General features: G+C 39.0%; 1 protein-coding gene across 6 annotated transcripts in view; it reads right to left on the reverse strand.

The window, feature by feature from the left end:
- Positions 1–235: 235 nt before the first annotated feature.
- The window catches only part of Cyld (CYLD lysine 63 deubiquitinase), a 64185-nt gene continuing 51173 nt past the window's right edge, over positions 236–13247 (reverse strand). For all 6 annotated transcript variants that reach the window (XM_070011907.1, XM_070011904.1, XM_070011903.1 and 3 more), the window contains 6 exons: positions 12475–12541; positions 9684–9816; positions 8486–8594; positions 7573–7691; positions 7096–7312; positions 236–5872 (listed from right to left, as the gene is read on the reverse strand). In XM_070011907.1, coding sequence (XP_069868008.1) covers positions 5688–5872; positions 7096–7312; positions 7573–7691; positions 8486–8594; positions 9684–9816; positions 12475–12541 — 830 coding nt within the window. In that variant the 3' untranslated portion in view covers positions 236–5687. The remainder of the gene's footprint in view (positions 5873–7095; positions 7313–7572; positions 7692–8485; positions 8595–9683; positions 9817–12474; positions 12542–13247) is intronic.

The raw sequence follows: 13247 nt of genomic DNA on the forward strand, positions 1-13247 counted from the left end.
ACTCTGTTACTTCTGGAGTGTGGTTGGGGTTTGAAACCTCTTTTTTCAATGCCCTAGAATGCCTCCTCGAACACTGTAAATGTAGGAGGTTTTCAACAGCAATGGTAATGAAGTCTTGGTAAGGAGAGGCCCAGGACAGTGTTGCCTAAAGGACTCTTTCCTGACATCAGACATCTCAGAAGTTGTGCAGACCCAATTCCAGCTTTCCCATAACCCAAAGAAAGCAAGGAAAAGGCACCATAAAAATTTCATTTTAATGATACAGAAATAGTATATAGTACATTTCTTCCCACAGCAGCACTGCATTCCTTTCTAAAAAGTTAACAAAATTAAGGCTAAATCAGAGCAATCTGATAGTAAAGGGGTATTTTATATGTAATATTTCAATGCTTCCATAAACATATGATAACCTTCAGGCAAAAAAAGAATTAAATGCTAAACAGGATATCAGAAATGGAAAAGGCTGTTCAAAATGTGCTTCTATCAACTCAGTTATATAATCACAATGTCCCTGGGAAGATACAATGTTTTTGTGTGTTATAATGAATGTCTATGGTATGATGCTAAGACTTCCCAGAGTCATTTTATAACATAAAGCCAAAGACGGTGGAGTTTCCAATATAATCCCACTATAATTTTTAAAAAGAAAAGTACACAGTATTTAAAAGCACAAGAGAATTGTAGTAGAGGCCGCGGGGCCTCGGAGGACAACACAGCATCCATGGTCCTGCACCTCAAACTCTGTTAGGAAAGAAATCAAGGCTTTAGGATTGGAAGTGTGGCTCAAGTGGTAGAGGGCCTGCCTAGTGAGTAACGTCATGAGTTCAAACCCCAGTACTGCAAAAGGTAGGGGCAGAAAGAGAGAGAGAGAGAGAGAGAGAGACAGACAGACAGACAGAGACACAGAGACAGAGAAAGACAGAGAGGCAGAGAGAGACAGAGAGAAACAGACAGTCAGAGAGACAGAGACAGAGAGCGAGACAGAGAAAGGACAGAGGAGCAGGGAAAGAGCCACAGAAGGAGGGAAGGAGGAGAGAAAAAGAAGAAAAGGAAAAGAAAGGCAAGGTAAGGCAAGGGGAAAAGGAAATGAAGCCTGTAAAATCTGGTAAAACAAAAACAGAAAGCCCAGGCTACTGGATGGACCTCTTGGGACGCTGCTACAGGTACCGACTGCCCTTTACTGTGCTCAGGAAGAATTCTATTTCCTTCCCGCCTGTGCACCATCCTCAGCCGCTCCTCTGCTGGCTACTTCCTATCACTGCTCTGATTCAAGAGAAACTCTTTAGCTGCTCCAGGATTAAGAATAAGAGGAAGATGCTCCATCACATCCTGCCTCTTCTTCCCAATAAGACACCCAAAAGGAGAACAGATAAAGTCAAGGCCAGCTGCCCACAGGAAGAGGACACCAAGTCTCCAGAGCACTGTCCTTGTGTGGCCCCACCTGCTTCACTCCTAATATCACCAGCATTTGTAGTAGGGAATTCAAAGACCGGTTTTTGCTGATGGAGAATTGCAAATGTCATTAAGTGCAGCATCCCCAACCCCTAGGGAAGGTGGTCTTGTTTTAATTATAGGCCTTTAGGACTCCTGGACTTTAACGAGGACTTTTACTTTATAAGAAACTAATTATCCCAGAGATAAATCTTCCCATGTAACTTAAGGTAGTAGATAGTAAGAGTGATGTCATTCTCTCCTTTTAACATTGCATCGGATTTTTTTTTCTATTTCTTTGGCTCCCAGAGTCTTGATTTCCCTTAAAGATACAAAAGAGGAAAATGTTCAGGCAAATAATATCAAACATCCTTTTAAAACTCTGTTCCAAAGACTGCTAAGATCTCTAGGAGATAAAGGAGTTTAGTACATTTACTAAAGTGCATTTCTTCCATGTAAACACAGATGAACAATGTGATAAACATCCAATTGCTCACATTTCCCCTTACGATGAACACAACAGCATTGTATGATCCCACAATCACAGAAGGGGAAAGGAACTCTGTGGTCTTCCACTCCAGGGATTTCACACCTGGCTGGGTCATCCGGGTTCACCTGCTGAGCTGACCTGCAGACTTCCTAGCTTCAGCATGAAATCAGATCCAGCAGGCACAGCTTGGGACCTCAGAATTGATACTTTGTTTTCACTATGAAATAGAAATAGCCTAACCCCCCCCCCCCCCCATGAGAGAAAGAAACTAAAGTCCAAGAATCGTCTGAGACTACAGGGCAAGGGACAGGGCAAGGGCCTGTCTCCTAACCCCTAGTGCTTTCCTTCCCAGTTACACCATTGCCCCTCCCACAGGCCCTGCCCACCTGCCACTCACTGGCAAGGGGAGAATCAGGAACAGATGCTTTTGTGGAAATCAGTGGCAAGCTGTTGTGAGCTCAAGGACCAGGTCTCACATGCTATGTGACACAGAGCTGGGAACCTAATAAATGTCCAATAAACACGAATGGTGGTCATGCAGCTGCAGTCTAATACCATATTCTGCATTCTCACCACAGTCTACAACCATCCGAAACCCACTGGATATGACATCCAGCCTAGGAACCGTGTACACGGAACCTGTGAAGACACCACACTCAAAACAATGAGACATATAGATGACCAGCTCCATTGACAAGTCATGCTTCTCAAATGACTGTGTGTGAGCCAAGACACAACGATGCTGGACATTCACCTAAGTACTTGGCAACCACAAAAGTGCTGGACTATTCTAAGGACAAAATTCTGGGGCAACTGTAACAACTCTATTGATTTTTTGTGTTACTGTTTCTCTTGATTTTCAATGTGTTTCCCCATATGAGTCTTAGAACACATTTCCACTGATGGAGTCAGACACTTATAAAGCTGACAGTGAAGGATTGGGCACACTGAGCCACAATATTACAATGTGGTTACGCTCCCTTTCTCCCTCCCTTCCCCCCTCTCTCCCTCCCAACCTCTCTTCCCATCCTCATAAACACACTTATTTGGAGGTGGAAGAATATTATTTCTTACATTTTCTATGGTAGTTCTGGATCATGAACCATATTACAAATGAGTCTACATCTTGAATGTAGATATGATAAGAAAGGGCAACCAAAACATTTTAAAAAGCCAACGGAAAAATATTAAAGATAACTTATGACTACAAAATAAATCAATAGGTACCTGGGGCTTCTGTGCCATGCAACCAGCCCCAATCCAATCCTGCCCCCCTTGACAAACCAAACTTCACTGAAACAAGGAGTAGAAGTGAGTTGTTCAGAGGGATAGAAATGCACAGGGAGGGAAGAAGCTTCCAGACTTTCTTATGGTTCTCAGAAGCTGGGCTAGGACTCAGATCTGGCCACTAAACTGTACCAGGTTCCCCAGTAAGCTGACTTGTAGACCTCCACAGGAAGTCAGATCCAGCAAACATTGCTTGGGACCCTGAAATGTATATTTCTTTTCCATTCATAGGGAAGTGAATCAACCCTCTCACTGGACAGGTGAAGAAGCCAAAATGTGGTCTGAGACTACACAGACGCAGCTCCTTCCCCAGCAGTGCTGAAAGACAGATGGCTCCCCTTGGAGAGGGAGTCATTGAAACTAATCCACGGGTGAGGTTCCGCACACTCATGCACCCAAACAGATCTTCAGGCCTTCTACTGGTGTGCCTGTCAGCTAGTCTCTCTCAGCTTGGATTTGGATTCCACTTGCACAATAAAGGAGTTGCCTTCGCTTGCCTAGGCTGATAATCCAGCCTTGCCTGAGCAGGGATGCCCCACCATTCCTCTTGACCAATAAGCTCTGTCATCCAGTGCACCTAACTGTTACACAGTGTCTAGCATCCAGGTGGCCAGAGCCAGAAGAGAGCTCAGACCTTGCATTCCAGGCCCTTGCTTGTCCCAGAACAATGAAGGCAGGACCGGGTGGTGGCCAGAGGTCCTCACCCCATCCAGCCCTGGCCTTAGCACCAGCCTATACACCAAGCAGTACAAAACCTTGTACAGAATGCACATACTGTTCCATTGCAAAGGTGAAAGGTTTTATGAGAAGTTTTGTACCTTATGATTATTAAGCTAATACATACTAGCAAAATGGAATGACAAAACCAAATGGATAAGATGTCTTTTAAAAAAACTGCAGCTGGGTGTCAGTGGATCACACATGTAAGCTTGGCTACTCAAGAAGCTGAGGTCTGGGAAGGAAAGTCTGTGGCGCTTCTATCTCCAATTAACCATCAAAAAAGTTGGAAGTGGAACTGTGGTTCAAATGGTAGAGTCCTAGTCTTGAGCAAAAAAGCTAAGGGATAGTGCCTAAGTCCTGAGTTCAACCCCTGAACTGGCAAAAATGAATAAATAAATAAACAAATAAATAAATAAATAAATAAATAACTTCAGAGTTTGAAAAGCCTCTTTCTGCCTTTTTTGACATTACATATAAAGTCATATGCTATACATATGACATCTTGAAAGGTGGGAAGTCATCCCAGAAAGACAATACCTGACAACGATACTCAGAGAATACACATCCCACGGCACAGACACTGATAATGGATGGCTCCAGCCTACTGCCTCCACCGTGGCCTGTACATACACACTAGCAACAGTACCTCAGTAGATACCCATTCTCTACTGAGTTCATCTGGAGGAGAACAGAGCTTCTACTACCATGCCAATAACAATCTGAGGTATAACTGTCATTATCTTAGCTGAAACCAAGCTGAGTTTAGCGAGTGTTTAGTGAGATTGATGGAGCTGAAAATTACAGTCCTGTTTAAAATAAACCTCTTATTTATTTAAAATAGGAGGTTTAAATATCTAACATATCTCTTTAAGAAAGCATTAGTAATTCTATGTGCCAAATTTGTTTTACATGAACTGTATATTTTTATAAGAATGTATTATTTACTGATCACTACAATCCTTTCATAAAATTTATTATTTTCTATTTCACAAAATAATTACAGCCCCTTAAAAACAACACCCTTGTGTTGTGACAGTTACTGCTATGACCAGACAGCTTCAGATGCTGAGTACCCTAATCCTCTAAGAAAATTACATTGAAAAATGGACATTTTACGACAAAATCACTCATTTATCTCAAAATCAGAACACACAGAGAACACCACCATTAAGGGAATTTCAGTATTTCTGACCACTGTTGTAGAAACACAGAAGCTCATCAAATTGTGGACATGCAGGAAATCAGCACTATATAGGGAAGAATTAACAATTAAACTCACTCAGTACACCTTTAACAACTGGACTCAAAGGAGATTCTTAATAAAATCAAATTGTTTCTTCCTCAAGGCAACTGTTACAATGGAAAAATGATTTCATAGCATTGGTCCATAAAGAAGAAATATTTATTTACATTCTCAATGGACTAAAAGAGGTTTGAAACTGTCACAATTAAAATTTTATGCTTCCAAAAATATATGATCAATGCACTTAACTTAAAGCTTCAGGTATTAATAACTTCATTTAGACTTTTTAAAAAACCAACATAAACATTCTTTCTAGAGTGCAAAATGCTTCTTATTAAATACTTTGGGAACACAAAAGTAACTTTTTGAAACACAGGAATCCTTTGCTGAGAGCCATCACCACCAAGATGCCCAACACCCATTGCCGGCAATGGACGCTGGACAGAACCACCAGTTGAAGGCCAATGCACACTGCAATTCTGCGCTCAGGCTGTGCCCTGCTCTGGAAGAGCCCAATTACTTGTACAAGCTCATCGTTGGGCTCTGGTACATGCACATATAAGCATCACAGAGCAGTCTGCGGGCACAGCCTTGGATTCTTCTGGAGTCCAATGAGTGCAGATCCTCTGGAGACATCTTCAAGTATTCTCCCACTTCCGGACAAGGTGTCACTTGAGGAATGTTGAAGCCATTCTGACCACCTACAAAAAAGAAGAAATAGAAAGGTTAAGAACTCTTTGGCCTAGAGCTTAGTTACACCTCTGGTCAAGAGGGGAAAAACAAAGGAGGGGGTAACAATGGTCAACAGGAAATGTTCTCATACCTTACTCATGTAACCGTAACCCCTCTGTACAGTATCATTAAAATAAAAATATACATTTAATAAAAAAAGAAGCTACTGCTGGAGGTGCCTGAAATGATTAGAGTGCCACACCAGAAAACCTTGGGGATTAGGGATTAGAGTAGCAAAAGGGAAAACAGGGTATAGGAAAAGGAATAGATACCATATTTCCAACTTTGTTTGGGTTTGGCCCTCTTCTACAAATTCAGACAGGCAGGGTGAGCAGTATTTTCGTTCCTGAATCCTTGAGCCTCTAGCACTTACGTACAAAATAATGCTGAAGAATGCTAGAAAATGGCCTAGAAGCTGGGTGCCAGCATCTCATGCCTGTAATCCTAGCCACTCAGGGGGCTGAGATCTGCCAGACTGCAGTTCAAAGCCCCTCTGGGTAGAAAAATCTATGAGACTCATCTCCAAAATAAGCAGCAAAAATCTGGGCTCAAATGGTAGAGTGACAACCAAGAAGCAAGCATGTTGAATGAGAGTGAGGCCTTGAGTTCAAACCCCAAAACAGCCAAAAAGAAAAATAAAATTATCTGGAAGGTTCAGTTCATCACCCAATTCAGGAAGAAACAGGGCTTACTTTTCCGAAGAGGACACTTACTTCTGCTCTTAGCTCATAGTTTAGTATAGAAAACATAATTATCATATCAGAAATACTGCATTAAATACAAGACACATTAAACCTCAGCTTACTTAAATAATAGAAACCCTAGGATTTCAGTAGAAAGATCAATGAGCTCCCAGATAGCTTAGTATGCTCAGTTTGGTGCTCAGTTTGGCTACTATAGTTTACACAAAAATAAAAAGAAGCAGAAGGTAAAATGTTTCAGGCCTAGGAACATTATACTTCTTCATTTTAACCAAGATCATATGCATATCAGGTTATCAACACAATATAACTTTTTAGTTTAGGTATCAGGGTTGTTCATGAATTACAAAAAATTAAGTCTCTGTCACTACATATATTCCTGAAAGGATTTTCTGACAAAGTATTTTATTACTCAGAACAAGCTATCCTACTGTGAATTAAGCCACTGCAAACAGACAGGCTGTAGCCTGTAGAGGAAGGATTTTAGTTACCATCCCGATCAGCCATGCTGTCAAAGAAGAGCCAGGCAGAGTCATCCTTCCCATACTTCACAAACGCAACATAGTGGCTTGTTTCTATGCAGAGAACAGCAAACAATTCCATCTTCTGGCAGGGAATGCAGCTGTGTCTCCAGTCCCAGTCAGGCAAATCTTTGGGAAGGGACACCGGGTTGTATTTGTGGTTCAGCCTCTTAGGATGAAGGTGGACCTGAAACGGACCACAAAGGGAAGACCATGCGTAAAGTAAATGCAGCATTTTAAGTGGATGGACTCCACAGATCTCTTCCAAATAGCAAGCAAGGATGGCACAAATGTCTGTCATATCACTAGATAGAAGAGGCAGAGATGATACCATTTTATTATGGGTTTTGAAGTTAGCTATGATTTTACAAACTTTTTACAACCTAAAACTTGTGTTGAACTATGAATGACTTATTGTTCTACATCCAGTAGTGAAGGAAGACTCACTTGAGTGTTGCAGGTCTTACAGAACTGCTTGATCTTTCCAGCTGAGATGTCGGGGTCATCGTAGCATTCTCTACACTCGTACATTGCAAGCCCTCCACAGATCCTGCACTGCCTGGGAGCTGAGGTGGGAAAGAGGAGGCGGGGAGGGGTCTTTAAGAAATGCATTCTTCCATTAAAAAGTTATGCTTTAGAAAGATAATACTCCAGGCTTCAGAAACACTCTCCCATTCTTCTCCTAAACTGTATTAAGCCACATTTCCAGCCCCCAATTTTTGACAACATATTCTAGAGTGTTTTTTCCCTCTGATCATAAAATTTCTAGTGATGAAAATTCTAACATGAGAAGAAAGCTGAAAGCATGTACAATTTTAGTAAAAAGAGGTAACATTTGTCAATAAAAAGAGGTAACATCTGTCAATATTCTGGATTCCCTCTCATAAAGTTATATCTGAATATTCACTATGTGTGCATATGTGTTTACACAGACACATCTGTATTAAGCTCCTCTTGTAGAATGTACTAACCTTCTCACTTAATATTGCATCATGGTCATCTCCATACACATTGGTCTTCAAAAATAGGATTTAAAAAAAAATGGTAATAGTTTTATTATATGGATATATAATTTTGTTCAACTACTTCCCTCTCATTGACATTTGGGTTGTTTCTAATTTCTTAATCACATAAGATTATAATACTTATTTTCATTTTTAATTCTTTTTTCAAAATGAAATCCAAATTGCCTAATAAAAGCATTATATCTAAAGTAAAAATGAGAAAGACTAGCTGGAGGTATGGCTCAGTAGCGCCTGCCTAGCAAGTGGGAAGCCCAACATTCAAACCTCCAAAAACAAGGAGGATGACCAGATAATTTCTAAAAAGCAAACAATACAAGCAAAAGTCTTGTACTTACTGTCTTCAAGTAAATCTGTTATATTTAATTCCAAGGAAGGAAAAATTTTTTTGAATAGTTTGAAGTCTTTTCCAAACCGAGGCATCTGAATAATCAGACATGATGGTGCCTAGAAACAAAGGTACACATTTTTAGAAATCAAAGTGCTGAAAAAAATGCTTCTCTATGAAACTGGAATAGCCACGGCTGTCAAGCAAAGCACTGACTTTCACATAATGCCAGGAGCCTATAAAATGCAATGCGCACATACGTGAGGAAGTCTTCCGTCCTGTCTGAATGGATACACACCAGGACCAGGCCATTGCACGCAGCAATAACCCCACAACAACACAACACCATGACTATGCTGTCTGTTTATTGTGGGTTTATTTTTAATAAACGTTCTGGAAAATTAGTTTTTTTTAAATATTACACAGAAACCATTCTTTAGAGGATGCTATTCCTATAAATAAACAAATAAGTGAATATGGCTGCTGAGGTTGTACTAAAACATCCCATAGTAAAAATAAACCACAAGCATGAACTACTAAAGTCCTATGGATGCTTAGACAGTAAAGAAAGAAAATTAATCCAAATGGCTTGCTCATTAACAAACCAATACAGAATGAATTTATTGACATTTTGTCTCTTTAACAAAGAGAGAAAGTAAACATTCTCTTTTAATATATTGCATTAGTTAATGAAAGTATTTAATTAATGTAACGTGCCTGGGTAAAATGACAAAAACATAAATCTTTCTCTTGTGTTAAACATTTTCAAGTTGGAAATTAGGTTGATGTTTTCTTTGGCACCTAAAATCCAAAAGAGCTCAATCTTAAATCTAAGGCATTTTCTGTAATGAGGACAAAGGTGAAACACTGCACAATTTTAAAACTTTGCTTTCTTTTTCCTTTTTAAAAGTTTTATTGTTATTATATTGGTGATGTACAGAGGGGTTACAGTTACGAGTCAGCTAAGGAGTACATTTCTTTTTGGACAATAGTTCCCAAAATTTTGTTTCCTTAGCAGTGCATGTTTCAAACTGTTCTTGGCTCAAGTCAAGTCACTGAGTCTACCAGGAGCCTAAGAACCCTCCCCACTTCCAGGTAAAACCCAGGGAAGGCAGAATGAGGCCCAGTGGAAGGCACTTATTTCAGTACAGTGCAAATGCCCTGGTTTCATCCCAGCATTGCAAAACAAACAAAACAGTAACACGAACCTCTGCGAATTTCAGGTTACTGTTGATAAAAGACCATTCTAGTAACTGCTGAATTGTAGGAACTCCAACTTTCTCATTTTTCTCCATAAAAATTTGATAGAAGTAACAATCTTGCACCTTTTGACCTGCTGATCTAAGAGCATGCAGAAAGAAACACAGGTAACTTATATATTAATTTTTTTTCTGTTGAGATGGGATCTCGTGAACCATTTTTTTCCAGGTTGGCCTAAAACTGTGATTCACTTGATTTCAGTGTCCCAAGTAACTAGGATTATAGGTTCCCAGCTGTCTGTGACAACAGACCATAATGAGTGGCCACTGAAGTCCTTCATACATCTGGGTTACCTGGGATTGAATACAATATAGATATGACATGTCCAAGGAAGAGTCTCTGTAATGTTCTGTAATGAGAGACACAAGTCACACAATTGGAAAATTCCCTGTCTTTGCTTCTTGATTCCAGTGTTTCCCATTTTTTGTCTGCTCCCAGCTACCAGCCTCCTTTGATAAGAGGCTATGACATTAGTGTCATTTTGTTTTTGAAGCTATACACACAATTAGTCACTATTACCATCGCTGTTATTGTTTTAAATGTGAAGGTCTAATTTACCCACATTTACCAATTTCTTGATTCTTCCTTGTTTCTTACATCCCACTTCTTTATTCTAATTTCAGTTTATCTTACTAAAGTACATCTTGTAATACGTCTGTGAATGGTAATTTAGTCCTAGTTCTTAAAGAATTCAGTACATCTTTATTCTTAGAGTTTAAGCCTGTCAAACTTCTGAAAGTCTCAGTACTGCTCTTCCTTCAGGAGCTCTGGCTGGAATCGACCTTCCACTTCTCCCATCTGCCTTTTCTTGGGTTGTCCTACACATTAGCCCTGGGCTCCACTCAGCTTTTCTTCCCCCCTGTACCGGGGCACTTCCCTACTTGTGGAAATTCTATTTTTGCTCTTTATTTGTTGACCAATTCTTTTGTATCATTTGATTAAATCTCATTTTTAAGGTACTCATCCTCCAACTTGTTCTGGAAGCTGACTCTTGCTGGGTTACCAACAAAGACAAGTACAGCGGGGAAATGACCCTTGACAGAAGCAGACTAATTTAAAATACTTTTTATAATCTTCAGATACAATAATATAAGAGGCTGTTTAGGGGTAGAGAGGACAGTGGACCTCTCAGGTGTGTAAGAGCCCTCTAGGATCCTTCCCAAGCTCACAAGGCCTTCAGATGGAGCAGTGTCTGACCCTGACAAGCTCTCTTGAGAATCACTACAGTTTTCAAATTGTGTTAATACTGGGAGTTGACATCTTTCAGGTATGCTAGGCTATGAAAAAAAACTAAATATAAAAATAACTCTTTGAAACATTATTCCTTTGAAAGATAAAAGCCAAAATTCTTTCTCTCCCCAATTGCTGGCTAGATGTCCTATTATATGTACAAAATATATACATAACTTTCCTTTCCCATTTGTGTTTGAAAACTGAATACTATAATATTGAACCACTGTGCTACTTTCTATTCAGCTGTATTAATAGTTCTAATTTTATACCAATATTACACACTGTTTTAATGTCTATTATTTTACAAAAACAAACTATAATGGAACTTATTTTTAGATAAAAGAATTCTTCAATATTTTCACCTACTTCATTTTGTAGAAAATTCTAAAATTACTTTCTGTAAGACCCAAGATAAAAAACAAGTAAAGATTCTGCTTCTGTACAAATTATTTTGTAAAACATGAATATTTTTACATTTTTTAAACTTCCTAAAACATGATTAATCAAGTCACCTTTCAGCTTACATAAATCTTTTGAAAACATCTATCTCAATAAAATTTCAGTAAAATTGATTTTACTTTCATGAACTGTAAGTTTATTTCTTTTTTCCATGTGCCTAAAAGTGTACAAAGATGCTCTTAACCTTTCACCTACACAGAGAGGTAAGAACAAGAACTTGTCAATGACTGGCTTTAAGGGAAGCAAGGAGTACCTTACTAAGATTGTCAACAGAGGAAACAAGACTACAAGGGAGAAAGGTTCACCAATTGAACTGCAAACACTCAATATACGCAGCAAGCTACATCACTGAGGCCATCTCAGTAATGTTGCAACACCTCAAATGTAACATGGGGAAGAAAAAGGCCAAGTAACTAAACTGAGAGCAAGAGATGTAATCTAAAGCTAACTTAATTCTTCCATTAACAGGTGGTCAAAAGTATAATGCTTTCACAGAGCTGGATTAGGCATGAATTAGATTCTCCTAAAAGGTTCATTAGTAGAAATATTCACATAGTTTCATTAAAAATGAATTGCAATAACATTCCTTTCTACAGCTTATTGAAAGTACTCATTTACATTGGGCTTGTTCTTTAAGTTAAACACGGTACTATGAAGGAGATAATTATTAACATTAATTTGCATTTATACTTGCATAGCATAATTAAGAGTCCTAAACAAATAGAAAATGAAATAAGCAGTAAGGAAATCATCCTATTGAAAAGTTATAGTGGAAATGAGAGTGACTGATTTTCAAATCCTTCTATAACCTTTTTAAAAGTTACCTTATTTATTTATTTATTTACTTTTTGTCCGTCATGGGGCCTGAACTCTGAGCTTGGGCACTGTCTCTGAGCTCTTCAGCTCAAGGCTAGTGCTCTACCATTTGAGTCACAGCACCACTTCCAGCTTTTTCTGCTTATGTGGTGCTCAGGAATCGAACCCAGGACCTCATGCATACAAGGCAAGCACTCTACCACTGAGCCACCTTCCCAGCCCGAAAGTTACCTTATTTTTAACAATGGTTCAACCCTTAAAATATGATGAAACAGGATGTTTAGGAATTCTTCAGGATCTAGCAGAAAATTTAAAAAAATCAAGTTAGTCATAGGCAAAATCTTAATGTAATTCCAATCTTTGTTTATAAGTCTAAATTCAATTTTATTCATTCAATTGTATTTCAACTAAAAGAATAGTTTGAGAGTATTTGAGAGTAAAGTCCTTCACTTATAGAAAAACTTTCTATTTGAAGTATTTTAGATTGAATAGAATAAAATATGAATTATGATACACTTTTCCCTGATGTTTAAACAATTAGCAAATTTCTAAATATTACGACTGGTTACAGTACACTGCTAACCAGTTCCAAGTCAAAAGCTGAATTTCTTTTTTTTAAAGTACTGGGTATGAACTCAGGGATTTGTACTTGCTAGGCTAGACCTCTACCACTGGAGACATATTTCCAGCCCTCTTTGCTCTGCTAATTTTTGAGACATGGCCTTGCTCTTTGCCCAGGCCTGGAACAGTGAACTAGGATCTAGGATGGTTGGAGTGAGCTATTGCACCTGACTAGGAACTGAAGCCGTTAGCTATGTATAGATTAACACATCAACTATAAACATAACCTTATTCTTTCATTTGAGAACTCCCTTGGACAACAGGGAAAAAGTAAATGGGAAAGCACTGCTAATTCAATGCACCCTTCCTTCACCAGAGAAAGAGAAAGTAACTCAGAATATATCAATGCTGGATAGAAAGGAAAGAACTGCTTATTAATGTAT

This window comes from Dipodomys merriami, unplaced genomic scaffold, assembly GCF_024711535.1.
Source record: "Dipodomys merriami isolate MVZ:Mamm:240054 unplaced genomic scaffold, mDipMer1.0.p SCAF_85, whole genome shotgun sequence".
Classification (NCBI taxonomy): Eukaryota; Metazoa; Chordata; class Mammalia; order Rodentia; family Heteromyidae; genus Dipodomys; species Dipodomys merriami.